Here is a 13,652-nt window from a genome sequence, read left to right as displayed (position 1 = left end):
TGCGCGCACGCGCACTGGCGGAGGCGCCGGACGCCGGACACGTCCTCCGCGGACCTTCCGCCGGCTGGGCGCTCGCGGCAGGCGTCGCGGACTCGGTGAGGGATCGTCTGGGGGGCGGGGCGGGCGAGTCGGGCTGCCGTGAGAGCGGGGCCTCCGGGACTCGGGTCTTTTGTCCGGGGCCTGGTCCCTGTCTCCCCAACGCGGTGCTCCCCGCTCGCTGGCCGGGCCGGGCGGGGGTGACGCGCTGCTGACCGGCGGGTGCGGCCGCGTCCCCGTGGCTCCCGGCCTCTTGCGGGTCGTTTCACGGAAAAACGGGAAAGGTGACAGTGTTTGAGGTCGCTTTGCTTTTTCTCCCGACGGCAGACTTTGTTCGCTGAAGCATGAGGTCCCTTTCGAGGCCGTCGCCTGGAGGACAGCTGTTTTCATGACAGTGTTTTCACTCGCTGTTACCATTTTGAGGTCATTCGACTGGAGTTTTTACTGCTCCAAGGTCAACTTTTTCTCCGGATTCCAGTTTTTAGTGCAAAGTTTACGGTAAGCTTTGAAAACTGTTACGCTAGATACCTACATAATGGTAAAGTGTATCTTAGAACGTTGGGGAAGTTAGACTTTGGCTTTTTCCCACAGCTCATACTTTTGTGTTCAGTTGTGCACGTAGGCCTCCAGTCGACAACTACAGCAGATGATATTTTATGTATCCAAGCATAAAATTAAAGCAATTAAATATCAGTAAACTCGAGCAGGATGTTTTGAAGTTACTGCTTTAAGGACATACCAAGAGAAATCCCAAAGCTGGCTGCTTAGTTCAAATGCAGTAAAAAGAAAGATAATATTGTATTGTCTTCATTTTAGGTGAGGAGGAGGGCTGGGTAATGCAGTAGGGACGGAAGTTAGGGCATCTTCCCTTCTAGGAAAGCTTTAGGAATGTGGCATGTCCATAGGTGGCTTAGAACAAGTGTAGTCCTTTCTGGAAAAGAGAGACTGGGCGTTAGATTACATCTGGAGGAATCTTCCCCTGGATTGTGTTACTGTTGCATCCACAGCAAAGCTCTATTCCTGCACTTAGCACTGTATCATAGTGGGTAGGGACTGTTCGCTTTCTGAGGGGAGCCACCTTATTTATTGTTGCTTCACACAACCAAACAGAGTGTCTTTCACTGTTTGTTTTTGATAATGATTGTTGCATGAATGATCTTTGCTTAATATCTGGATTTTCTTGGATTTGATTCTTTCTAAGTGGAGATAACGCTTAAAGAGATGGTATACATTTTGGTGTGGTATGTATATATTTGTAAGTGAATGAGTAACTTAGTAACTACAAGACTAGATGTGAGGAGGCTACTTGGAAGACTTGTGTAGGAATTTATTTTATTTTTAAAAAATATTTATTTATTTATATATTTAGCTGCACCGGATCTTAGTTGCAGCATGCGGGATCTAGTTCCCTGACCAGGGATCGAACCCGGGCCCCCTGCATTGGGAGTGCAGAGTCTTAGCCACTGGACCACCAGGGAAGTCCCCTGTGTAGGAGTTTAAAGATTGATGGACAGATAGGCACAGTTTCTGCTCTTAGGGAGAAATCTTTTTAGTGGAAGAAGACAGACAAATACAAAAACAGACAGTGATCAGTGCTGGCAGAAATTAAAATGACTATGGACTCTGGGGTACATTTGACTTCATGATAAGGGATCAACTCTCTTAGAAGGTGAGCTTTGAATTGAGGTGAATGTCAGGAAGGAGCTAGCTGTGCAGACATCTAGAAGAGTATTCTAGGCCCTGAGGTGGGGATGGGCTTGAGTATTATAGGAACAGAAAAGCCGTTATGTGGTGAGTGAGGCTGGGGTGTGCAGATGAGGTGGCTCACTGAAGTTTTCAGGAAGAGTATGGTACCTGGCTTATGGTTTACGATCCCTTTGATTGCCATGTGGAGAATTAATTGTAGAGTGACAAGAATTGGACTGTGAAGACTGATTAGGAGGTTTTTCAGTAGGGTAGGATGGTAGTAGAGTCAGAAAGATGTAGAATGACTCAGGGATTGTTTTAGACAAGGCCTGTTTTGCCCTCAGGAATAGGCTCCACTAGATGTGTTTTGATTGGCAACAGTGTTTTTACTGTGTTTAAATGGGTTCAGGTGGAGTCTGTATTTTCCTGTTGTCTGGCAGTGCGTGTTCCTGAACTCAGATGAGATTTGTCTGTATAAGATGTGCACTGCGTGACGGAGCTAAGGTCAGGATCCTGGGTGTCCCTAACATGGAAGGAGAGGCTGTCAGGTGAGATGCTTGGCTGTGAAGAGAAGGTGAGAAGGTGGTGCAGAGGTGCAAAGGAAGGATGGGGACAGGTTTTCCACCTGCGTCCTGGTGTGGGAGAGTTTGAAAGTGTTTGTAGAAATCGAGAAGAGGAAATGTAGATAGTTAGACATGTTGAAGAGAGGAAAACACTGGGGTGTGGTCTGAGAGGAGGGTGCTTACGTGATAGCTGGTGATAAGTTTGCTGGATTTGACCCAGTTTGAAAATCTTCATTCATTCAGCAAATTTATTGAGGATCTGCTCTGTGCAGGGCACTGCTCTAGATAGGAATTCACTGGTAAAACAGGTCAAGTCCCTGCCCTCATGGCACTTACATTCTAACGTGGGGTGGGGAATAGTTAAACTGGTGAACTATATAGCACTATAGAAAAAAGGAAGCAGGGCAAGGAGATTGGCATGCCGAGCCTGACTGTACACGCTGGTGGGAAAGTGGACGTTTACACAAAGACCTGAAAGAATTGAAGGTGCAGGAGCCTCCGTGGGTTCCAGGGATGGCAGCGAGGTCAGGGTGGCTGGGGTGGAGGGAGCGAGGGAGAGGAGCAGGAGGTCCCAGGTCAGAGTTACTCAGTCCCCCGTTGCCAGCAAGACTGACTTTCTCAGTGAGATGGGAAGCCAGTGGAGGGTTCTGAGCTAAGCAGTGAGTGTTTGGCTTGTTTGACTGGGTAACCTGAGTGTGTGGAGGGTAGTCTGGGGAGGAAGATAGAGGCTCTTGCAGGGAGTGTCCTGGTCGGAGAGGGTGTGGCTTGACCATGAGGGTAGCAACCAGGAGTCGTGAGAAATGGCAGGTTCTGGTTATATGGTTGTGGTGTAGCCATTGGGATTTGCTGAGGGATTGCACACTGATGGTTTGGTCTGAGCAACTAGAGAATGGACTTGTCGTTTTCTCTGTGGGGAAGATTGAAGAGCAGGCTTTTCTTGAGGGGGTTGCAATGAGATGGAATCAAGATTGATGTTTTAGGTGCTTGTTAGATACCTAAGTGAAAATGTCAGGTAGGTAGTTGAACATCTGAGGTTCAGGGGAGAGACCCAGGCTGGAGATACAAGTTTCATATGGGATTTAAAACTTTCAAACTGAGGGCACTCATCCAGAGAGGCTGGGTAGATGGAGGAAACCCAGGAGCCAGCCCTGGAGCCCTCACTGTGTGGAGGTCCGGGAGAGAAGGAGGAGGAAGAGCCGACAGCGGTGCTTTGGAAACCAGGTGAAGAAAGTATTTCTGTGAGGAAGGAGTGTGAATTCGATTCTGTTAGGTCCAAGACAAGGAGGACTGAAAACTGACCACGGGGTTATGGGTTTGGCAGCAGGGAGATCAGTGGTGATGTTGACAAGCCCCTGGTGGGGCGGTGGGACGGAAGCCAGCTGGGAGTGGGCTTGGATGAGGGGTGGAGCTGGGTGGCCTGTAGTGACTCGTATTGGAGGTCTGGGTGGTAGAGGGAGTGCGGATGGAGGTGGTGGTAGCTGTGGGGGGATAGCAGGGCTGAGGTTGAGGAAGGCTTCTTGTGCTCATGGGGAGGACTGCCCCGAGAGATGCAACAGTGTCGAGGAGGAGAGGCAGGTGTTGGAGTGGGAGGGCTGGGCTTCTGCCAGGAGTGTGGATCCTTCATCTGTGATTAGGTAAGTTTAGTATGTTTCTAGTGGTCTTAAGGCTTTTCCTAACTTTGTAGAGTAAATTAGTCCATAATATCTAAACTCACACATCAGTGATTTGCCACCGACCCCAGCACAGTCCTGCACTGTCGTCTGTCTCATCAGTAGTGGCAGCTCTTAGAATATCCGTCCAGGCGCTAAGCCCTCTCCCTTCCTCTCCTTTCAGCTGATGGGATCAGGCCAGACTTCCTAATACACCATTTAAGGCTTGTAGGATCTGGCTCCGTGTTTTTACTCACCCGTTGCCCGAATATGGTGGAGCACCTACTATGGCCACCACACCCCAGCACTTAGAGCAGAGTTTGGAGTCATACCTGGGCACGAATCTTACTAATTGCACAACCTTGTGTCAGTTTAGCTAGTTTAGTCTCTGAGTTTGTTTCTTCTTTTGTAAAATGAGGATAAGTGAGTTAAGGTAGTAGGTATGCAATAAATTTTAATTATCTTCCACCATTGCTTATGTTTGTCACCTTTAAAAGCCCTCTTATCTCATACTTTGCCTGAAAAGTCCTGCTCATTCTTCAGGGTATAGGGCCAATATCCTCTCATTTCTTGAGTCTTTCCTGATTTAATTATTTTCTTCACTGAATTCCACACAGCCCTTACATGATAAGCACTCTGAAATATTTTTAAAACTGAGTAACGTCTCCTGAGTTCTGAGATCAGGGTCCATCGAACGAGTGGCCAGCATGCACTGTAGGTTCTCTATCAGTAGTACAGACTGTACCAGTGTTTTCCAGACTTAGCCTTTGTGTGCCACTTTTACCATTTTTGCCTTGTCCATGTGCCAAATATACTTTATTTTTATCTTTATTTATTTATTTATTTATGGCTGCGTTGGGTCTTCTTTGCTACGTGTGGGCTTTCTCTAGTTGCGCGAGTGGGGGCTACTCTTCATTGTGATGGCTTCTCTCCTTGTGGAGCACTGGCTCTAGGTGCGTGGGATTCAGTAGTTGTGGCATGCAGGCTCAGTAGTTGTGGCGCACGGGCTTAGTTGCTCCATGGCATGTGGGATCTTCCCAGACCAGGATCGAACCGTTGTCTCCTGCGTTGGCAGGCGGATTCTTAACCACTGTGCCACCAGGGAAGTCCCCAAATATACTTAACGTAACTTAAATTTTTTCTTTGAACAGACTCACTTTCTTTTTGGTGGTGTTGGCTGCACCACGCAGCTTGTGAGATCTTAGTTCCCTGACCAGGGATTGAACCTGGGCCCTCGGCAGTGAAACCACCGAGTCCTAACCACTGGACCGCCAGGGATTGCCCTAGACTCACTTTATTTATTTGTTTGTTTGAATTTTTTGGCTGCATCAGGTCTTCATTGCTGCGTGCGGGCTTTCTCTAGTTTTGGCGAGCAGGGGCTACTCTTTGTTGTGGTGCAGGGCTTCTCATTTCAGTGGCTTCTCTTGTTGTGTAGCACGGGCTCTAGGCACGCGGCTTCAGTAGTTGCAGCACTCGGGCTCAGTAGTTGTGGCACACGGGCTTAGTTGCTTCAAGGCATGTGGGATCTTCCCGGGCCAGAGATTGAACTCATGTCCCCTGCATTGGCAGCCGGATTCTTAACCACTGCGCCATCAGGAAAGTCCCTAGACTCACTTTTTAAACCATTTACTCATCCTTAATCTTTGAAATCAGGGACTAGATTTTGCTAGTTCTATTTATTCTATTCCCTGTTAGAATGTGTGCCCAGCTTGTATGACGTCCAGAAATTGTCTGTATATGCCATTAGTATTCTGCCTTCTTTGATTCTTTATTTGATAAATTTAAAATCCAAGAGTAAATTAAACTGTTGTGTTTCATTATTATGTTAATTATAAGAAGATAGTTTGATGTTTATATTCTCGACTATAGTGTCCCCTCTTAGAGCTGTTTCAAAAAGAGGATTTTATCAGTTTTCTAAGATTTATGGGACTTGTACTCTTAATCGTTTGAAAAAGTTTTATGGTAATATATGATTTATAAGAATACTTTTATTGTTGCAGTGAGATGGAAGATTTTCGAGGTATAGCTGATGAGTCATTTCCAAGCTTTTTAACCAATTCATTACTTGGTGGTAATAGTGAGATTTTGGAAGATGTCACTCTTTCTTCAAATCTTGGCTTGCCTGTTGCTGTTTCAACGCTTGCTAGAAATAGATCCAGCACTGATAACAGGTAAGAATTGTTTGAACAGATGATTTTTTTAGATTCTTAAAGCCTACTATATACTGATACTTCTGTGAAATTTTTCAGCCAAGCTTGAGCTTTAGCTTTATCTGAGGGAGATGACCATTTATGTAAAATCAACATAGAAGATAAAACCATCTCTTACCTGTTCCATCGCCTTATCAGTGGTGGGTGTGTAGGTTTGGGATTGAACGCCAGTGACCTTTTGGCCTACCAATGGTCTTTCTGTCCGTGGTATATTGACTTTGTATTAGTTCAGCCTCCTGGTGGCTGGTGATTTGAGCTGCACCCCCAAATGTGATGTGTATAGTTCACTCATCTTGTGTAACGTGTAAAGTTTACCTATGCCTGAATATCTAACCACTGTCCCGTCCTCCTAGCCTAAACATTCTGTATGGAGCACCATCTTTACCTTTGGAATGAAGGGGCTGGATTAACTCTTTAAAAACTTTTAGCTTTAAGATTTCCACGACTCTCTTGTTTAATACACACATTCTGCTGCTGCACAGGTTTTCAGTGCTTTGCTCATAAGGTGATGGTTTTGAACATTGGGGACCCTATTTGTTTTTACCCCCTGGTGGTTGGTTTTTCAGTCATACAGTCCTATGTCATGGTGAATTTTAAATGTGTATAATTTAGTTATTAACAATTAAAACAAAATTTTTGTGTGTAGGAATTCTGATGTCCAGGCATCTTATTTAGTGGAAGGGAAGTATTCAATTCCATCAGAGTCGTCTCCCAGTAGCCAGAGTGAAGCTGAACCAAGAGAGAGGTTACAGCTTGTCTTCCCAGATGATGAGTGAGTTCTTACTTCATCTTGCTTTCACTGTGTTAAGAGCGAGTCTCATGTAGTCTTGTGGAAAATGAACACGTGATTGTGTCTCTGATCGTTTATAAGAATTTTAACAGTTTTCTTTGTATGATATTAATCGCAAACATTTTTAGTCTTTCAAAATCTTTTTCTGATTCCAAGAGTAATACATGCTCATTGAAAAAATTATAAAATACAGGCAATTATAAGGCAGACAACAAAGGCCTGTCATCCCAGTAACTGCAGAAGAGACGTTGATTATCTTTTTATTTAGTCTGCTAGACTGTTTTCTATGCACATGTGCATGTACTAATTTTTTTAACAATAATAGGATTAAACTGTACGTACTGTTTATAACTTTTAAAAATTAATGATTGTGTCATCTTCCCATTACAATTAATGTAAGTATGTATCATAATGTTAATGGCTGCACCATGTTAGACACTTAGATGATTGGAATTTTACTATTATAAATTTAGTGAACTTCTTTATTTATACATACGTTTTGCATCTAGTAGGTTATTTTATTGAGATAAAATCCTAGGATCAAAATAGCTGAGTTAAGAATATTTAATTTTAAAGACCACTGCGGATTACCACATTGCTCTTTGGAAGATTTGTACCAGTTTGCATTCCCGTTAGAAGATGTGCATGAGAATGCCTGCTTCTCTGAGCCCTCCCTGACGTTTGGTGGTGTTATTTTTCATCCTCAATTTTAAATTAATTAATTAATTTATTTATTTCTTCCTTTTCTTTCTTTCTTCCTTTCTTCCTCCCTCCCTTCCTCCCTCCCTCCTCCCTCCCTCCCTCCCTCCCTCCCTCTCTCCCTCCCTTCCTTCGTTGGGTTCTTGTTGCTGGACTTTCTTTAGTTTCAGCGAGTGGGGGCTACTCTTCGTTGTGGTGCGCGGGCTTCTTATTGTGGTGGCTTCTCTTGTTGCGGAGCATGGGCTCTAGGTCGCGGACTTCAGTAGTTGTGGCACGCAGGCTCTGTAGTTGTAGCTCGTGGGCTCTAAAGCACAGACTCAGTAGTTGTGGCACGTGGGCTTAGTTGCTCTGCGGCATGTGGGATCTTCCCCAACCAGGGCTCAAACCCATGTCTCTTGCATTAACAGGCAGATTCTTAACCACTATGCCACCAGGGAAGCCCCTGATTCTCAATTTTAGAAGTAAAAGAATTTATACACATGCCTAAGTGAATAGAAGAAAGTCTGGAAGGCTTTACATCAAAATGTAAATGGTGGTTATGTCTTGATGGCGGTATTACAGGCAGTCTTAAAGTATTCTGTTTGAATTCATAATCAAGTATTTATGGGATTGAACATACTTTAATGTTTATTCATTACTTATATTTTTGTTGTGAATTGCCTGTTGATGACGTTTAGATATAAGCACTTTGTATATGTTAAAGTTGTTAACTCTGTATATTCATTTTCTCAACGTGTGTTTTTTTATTTTCGTTTTATTTATTTATTTATTTTTAACATCTTTATTGGAGTATAATTGCTTTACAGTGTTGTGTTAGTTTCTGCTGTATAACAGAATGAATCAGCTATATGCATATGTATATCCCCTCCCTCTTGCATCTCCCTCCCACCCTCCTTATCCCACCCCTCTAGGTGGTAGCAAAGTACCAAGCTGATCTTCCTGTGCCATGCAGCTGCTTCCTACTAGCTATCTATTTTACATTTGGTAGTGTATGTATGTACATGCTACTCTCTCACTTCGTCCCAGCTTACCCTTCCCTCTCCCTGTGTCCTCAAGTCCAGTCTCTACATCTGTGTCTTTATTCCTGTCCTGCCCCTAGGTTCATTAGAACCGTTTTTTTTTTTAGATTCTGTATGTATGTGTTAGCATATGGTATTTGTTTTTCTCTTTCTGACTTACTTCACTCTGTATGACAGACTCTAGGTCCATCCACCTCACTACAAATAACTCAATTTCGTTTCTTTTTATGGCTGAGTAATATTCCATTGTATATATGTGCCACATCTTCTTTATCCATTCGTCTGCGATGGACACTTAGGTTGCTTCCATGTCCTGGCTATTGTAAATAGAGCTGCAGTGAACATTGTGGTACATGACTCTTTTTGAATTATGGTTTTCTCAGGGTATATGCCCAGTAATGGGATTTCTGGGTCATATGGTAGTTCTTTTTTTTTTTGTTACTTTAAACAATGCATTTTATTTATTATTATTTTATTTATTAATTAATTTATTTTTGGCTGCGTTGGGTCTTCGTTGCTGCACGCAGGCTTTCTCTAGTTGCAGCAGCGGGGGCTACTCCTCGTTGTGGTGCGCAGCCTTCTCATTGCGGTGGCGTCTCTTGTTGCGGAGCACGGGCTCTAGGCATGCAGGCTTCAGTAGTTGTGGCACACTGGCTCAGTAGTTGTGGCTCGCGGGCTCTAGAGCACAGGCTCATTAGCTGTGGCGCACGGGCTTAGTTGCTCAGTGGCATGTAGGATCTTCCTGGACCAGGGCTCGAACCTGTGTCCCCTGCATTAGCAGGCGGATTCTTAACCACTGCGCCACCAGGGAAGTTCCCATATGGTAGTTCTATTTTTAGTTTTTTAAGGAACCTCCATACTGTTCTCCATAATGGCTGTATCAATTTACATTCCCACCGACAGTGCAAGAGGGTTCCCTTTTCTCCACACCCTCTCCAGCATTTATTGTTTGAAGATTTTTTGATGATGGCTGTTCTGACTGGTGTGAGGTAGTACCTCACTGTAGTTTTGATTTGCATTTCTCTAGTGATTAGTGATGTTGAGCATCCTTTCATGTGTTTGTTGGCAGTCTGTGTATCTTCATTGGTGAAATGTCTATTTAGGTCTTCTGTCCATTTTTGGATTGGGTTGTTAGTTTTTTTGATATTAAGCTGCATGAGCTGCTTGTATATTTTGGAGATTAATCTTTTGTCAGTTGCTTCGTTTGCCAGTATTTTCTACCATTCTGAGGGTTGTCTTTTTGTCTTGCTTATGGTCTCCTTTGCTGTACAAAAGCTTTTAAGTTTCATTAGGTCCCATTTGTTTATTTTTGTTTTTATTTCCATTACTCTAGGAGGTGGGTCAAAAAGGATCTTGCTGTGATTTATGTCATAGAGTGTTCTGTCTATGTTTTCCTCTAACAGTTTTATAGTGTCTGGCCTTACATTTAGGTCTTTAATCCATTTGGAGTTTATTTTTGCGTATGGTGTTAGGGAATGTTCTAATTTCGTTCTTTTACATGTAGCTGTCCAGTTTTCCCAGCACCACTTATTGAAGAGGCTGTCTTTCCTCCATTGTATATTCTTGCCTCCTTTATCAAAGATAAGGTGACCATAGGTGTGTGGGTTTATCTCTGGGCTTTCTATCCTGTTCCATTGATCTTTATTTCTGTTTTTGCGCCAGTACCATACTGTCTTGATTACTGTAGCTTTGTAGTATAGTCTGAAGTCAGGGAGCCTGATTCCTCCAGCTCTGTTTTTCTTTCTCAAGATTGTTTTGGCTATTTGGGGTCTTTGTGTTTCCATGCAAATTGTGAAATTTTTTGTTCTAGTTCTGTGAAAAATGCCATTGGTGGTTTGATAGGGATTGCATTGAATCTGTAGATTGTTTTGGGTAGTATAGTCCTTTTCACAATGTTGATTCTTCCAATCCAAGGACATAGTATAACTCTCCATCTGATTGTGTCATCTTTAATTTCTTTCATCAGCGTCTTTTAGCTTACTGCATACAGGTCTTTTGTCTCCTTAGGTAGGTCTATTCCTAGGTATTTTATTCTTTTTGTTGCAACGGTAAATGGGAGTGTTTCCTTAATTTCACTTTCAGATTTTTCATCATTAGTGTACAGGAATGCAGGAGATTTCTGTGCATTAATTTTGTATCCTGCTACTCTACCAAATTAATTGATTAGTAGTTTTCTGGTAGCATCTTTAGGGTTCTTTGTGTATAGTATTATGTCATCTGCAGTGACAGTTTTACTTCTTTTCCGATTGTATTCCTTGTTTTTCTTTTTCTTCTCTTATTGCCGTAGGTAAAACTTCCAAAACTATGTTCAGTAACAGTGGTGAGAGTGGGCAACCTTGTCTTGTTCCTGATCTTAGAGGAAATGGTTTCAGTTTTTCACCATTGAGAATGATGTTGGCTGTGGGTTTGTCATATATGACCCTTATTGTGTTGAGGTAGGTTCCCTCTGTGCCTACTTTCTGGAGAGTTTTTATCATAAATGGGTATTGAATTTTGTCACAAGCTTTTTCTCATCTATTGAGATCATCATATGGTTTTTATCCTTCAATTTGTTAATATGGTGTATCACATTGATTGATTTGCATATATTGAAGAATCCTTGCATTCCTGGGATAAACCCCACTTGATCATGGTGTATGATCCTTTTAATGTGCTGTTGGATTCTGTTTGCTAGTATTTTGTTCAGGACTTTTGCATCTATGTTCATCAGTGATATTGGCCTGTAGTTTTCTTTTTTTGTGAGATCTTCATCTGGTTTTGGTATCAGGGTGATGGTGGCCTCGTATAATGAGTTTGGGAGTGTTCCTCCCTCTGCTGTATTTTGGAAGAGTTTGGGATGGATAGGTGTTAGCTTTTCTCTAAAAGTTTGATAGAATTCGCCTGTGAAGCCATCTGGTCCTGGGCTTTTGTTTGTGAGAAGATTTTAAATCACAGTTTCAATTTCAGTCAACATGTGTTTTTGACTGAGTGCCTGCTGTGTGCCAGCTACCTCTCCAAGGGCTTGGGAAGTAGCAGTGGACAAAACAGACATTACACAAAAAGACTCCAAAATACACCAGTTTTACAGTATGTTAGAAGGGAAAAAGTGCTAGGAAAAAACAGAACATGATAAGGAGGGATGTTAGGAGGGCTGAAAGGTGTTGTAATTGTTGAGTCTCCTTGAGGAGGTGTGAGTTCAGAGCAGAGACTTGAAGGAGAGAGTCAGCCCCGTTGGCCTCAGGAGGAGGAGCCTTTCAGGGGGAGGGTGCAGCTGTGGGAGGGCACTGAGTGAGAGCATCCCTGGTGTGTCCATGAGCAGGAAGGAGGCGGCATGGGGTGGGCAAAGCTTCTGACTCCAGGTGAGGTGGGAAACCCACCAAGGGTTCCATCTCAACTCTGATTTGATTAGCCTCCTCTGGCTACCAGTGGAGAATAGACTGCTGGGAAGCAAGACCGTAAGCATGATGACCACTCGGGAAGGCAGGTTCTCAAGGGGCCGGTAGGTGGAGGAGAGGAGGGGAGAGGAGAGGAGAGGAGAGGAGTGGAGGAACAGAGATCAGAGGTGGGGAGCACACAGCCTGGCAGGCAGGCTGGGGTCTTCGGTAAGTGCCAGGTGTTCAGTGTGGTGTTCTGGGCCGCTCCACTCTGCACAGGCGTTTCTTAGGCCTTATCTGGAGAGGAGCCTTCTTCCTGGGTGCACAGGGTCATGTTGGCACTGCTGATGTACGTGGGTGGGTTGGGGAGCAGAAGTGGAGGGCTGTCTGGGATAGTTGCCTGAAAGACTTTAAGATTTAATTTGAAAAATTTTGATGGGCCAGTAAAAACAATGATAGCTGTAGGTTTGAGGAAGTTGAGTTTTGACGGGGAGTGATGGTGGTGGTTAATTTAGAGTGCCCTCAACTGTCTCTGTTGTCCTAAAGTTTTAATGGTCACACTACATGTCTTTCGGTGGGTGGGGAGTGGCAGGGGGAGGTTTAAGATATGAAAATTAACTAAATGTCCTGACTTCTTTATTTCATTTTACCATCTTGCTTCCCCCACCACCACCCCTTTTCTTAGAAATATGTTATATAGGGACCTTTATTGTCTTTTTGTTTCCTCATATTCTTATTTTATTTATTTATTTGTGATATAATTGACATGTAACATATTAGCTTTAGGTGTACAGCTTGATTTGATGTTGGTATACATCTGGGAAATGTCACCACCATATGTCTCGTTAACATGTCACCTTACGGAGTTACAAAAAAATTTTTTTTCTTGTGAGGAGAGCTTTTAAGATCTACTCTCTTAGCAACTTTCAAATATACAATACAGTATTATTAACTACAGTCACCATGCTGTACATTACATCCCTCAGGACTTATTTTATAACTGGAAGTTTATACCTTTTGTCCCCCTTCACCCATTTCTCCCCCCACCCCAGCCTCTGGGAACCACCAGTTTGCTCTTTGTATCTATGAGCTTGGTTTTGTTGTTTGTGTGTTTTTAGATTCCATTTATAAACAAAATCGTACAGTATCTGTCTTTCTCTGTCTGACTTCACTAAGCTTAATGCTCTCTAGATTCATCTGTTGTGAATGACAAGGTTTCATTTTTTTTATGGCCAAGTGCTATTCCTGTGTGTGTGTGTGTGTGTGTGTGTGCGCGCGTGCGCACACACACACACACACACACACACTACATTTTCTTTGTTCATCCATTGATGGGCACTTAGGTTGCTTCCATATCTTGGCAATTGTAAATAGTGCTCCAGTGAACATAGAGGTGCATATATCTTTTCCAGTTAATGTTTTCATTTTTGGATAAATACCCAGGAGCGGAATTGCTGTATCATATAGTAGTTCTATTTTTAATTTTTTGAGGAACCTTCATGCTGTTTTCTACAGCGGCTGCACCAGTTTACATTCCCACAACAGTGTAGGAGGGTTCCCTTTTCTCCACATCCTCATCAACACTTGCTGTTTGTTGTCTTTTTGATGACAGCCATTCTGACAGGTGTGAGGTGATACCTCATTGTG

The 13,652-nt window shown here is 43.3% G+C and overlaps 1 protein-coding gene across 4 annotated transcripts in view; it reads left to right on the top strand.

The window, feature by feature from the left end:
* CEP192 (centrosomal protein 192) overlaps positions 1–13,652 on the top strand; it is a 94,928-nt gene continuing 81,276 nt past the window's right edge. For all 4 annotated transcript variants that reach the window (XM_059895452.1, XM_059895451.1, XM_059895450.1 and 1 more), the window contains exons 1-4: positions 1–95; positions 364–534; positions 5,935–6,105; positions 6,791–6,916. In XM_059895452.1, the coding sequence (XP_059751435.1) occupies positions 425–534; positions 5,935–6,105; positions 6,791–6,916 (407 nt within the window). In that variant the 5' untranslated portion in view covers positions 1–95; positions 364–424. The remainder of the gene's footprint in view (positions 96–363; positions 535–5,934; positions 6,106–6,790; positions 6,917–13,652) is intronic.

The sequence above is a fragment of the Balaenoptera ricei genome, chromosome 14 (genome assembly GCF_028023285.1).
Source record: "Balaenoptera ricei isolate mBalRic1 chromosome 14, mBalRic1.hap2, whole genome shotgun sequence".
NCBI lineage: Eukaryota > Metazoa > Chordata > Mammalia > Artiodactyla > Balaenopteridae > Balaenoptera > Balaenoptera ricei.
Note: the sequence above shows the minus strand (reverse complement) of the source record. Positions and strands in the feature narration are given on the sequence as shown.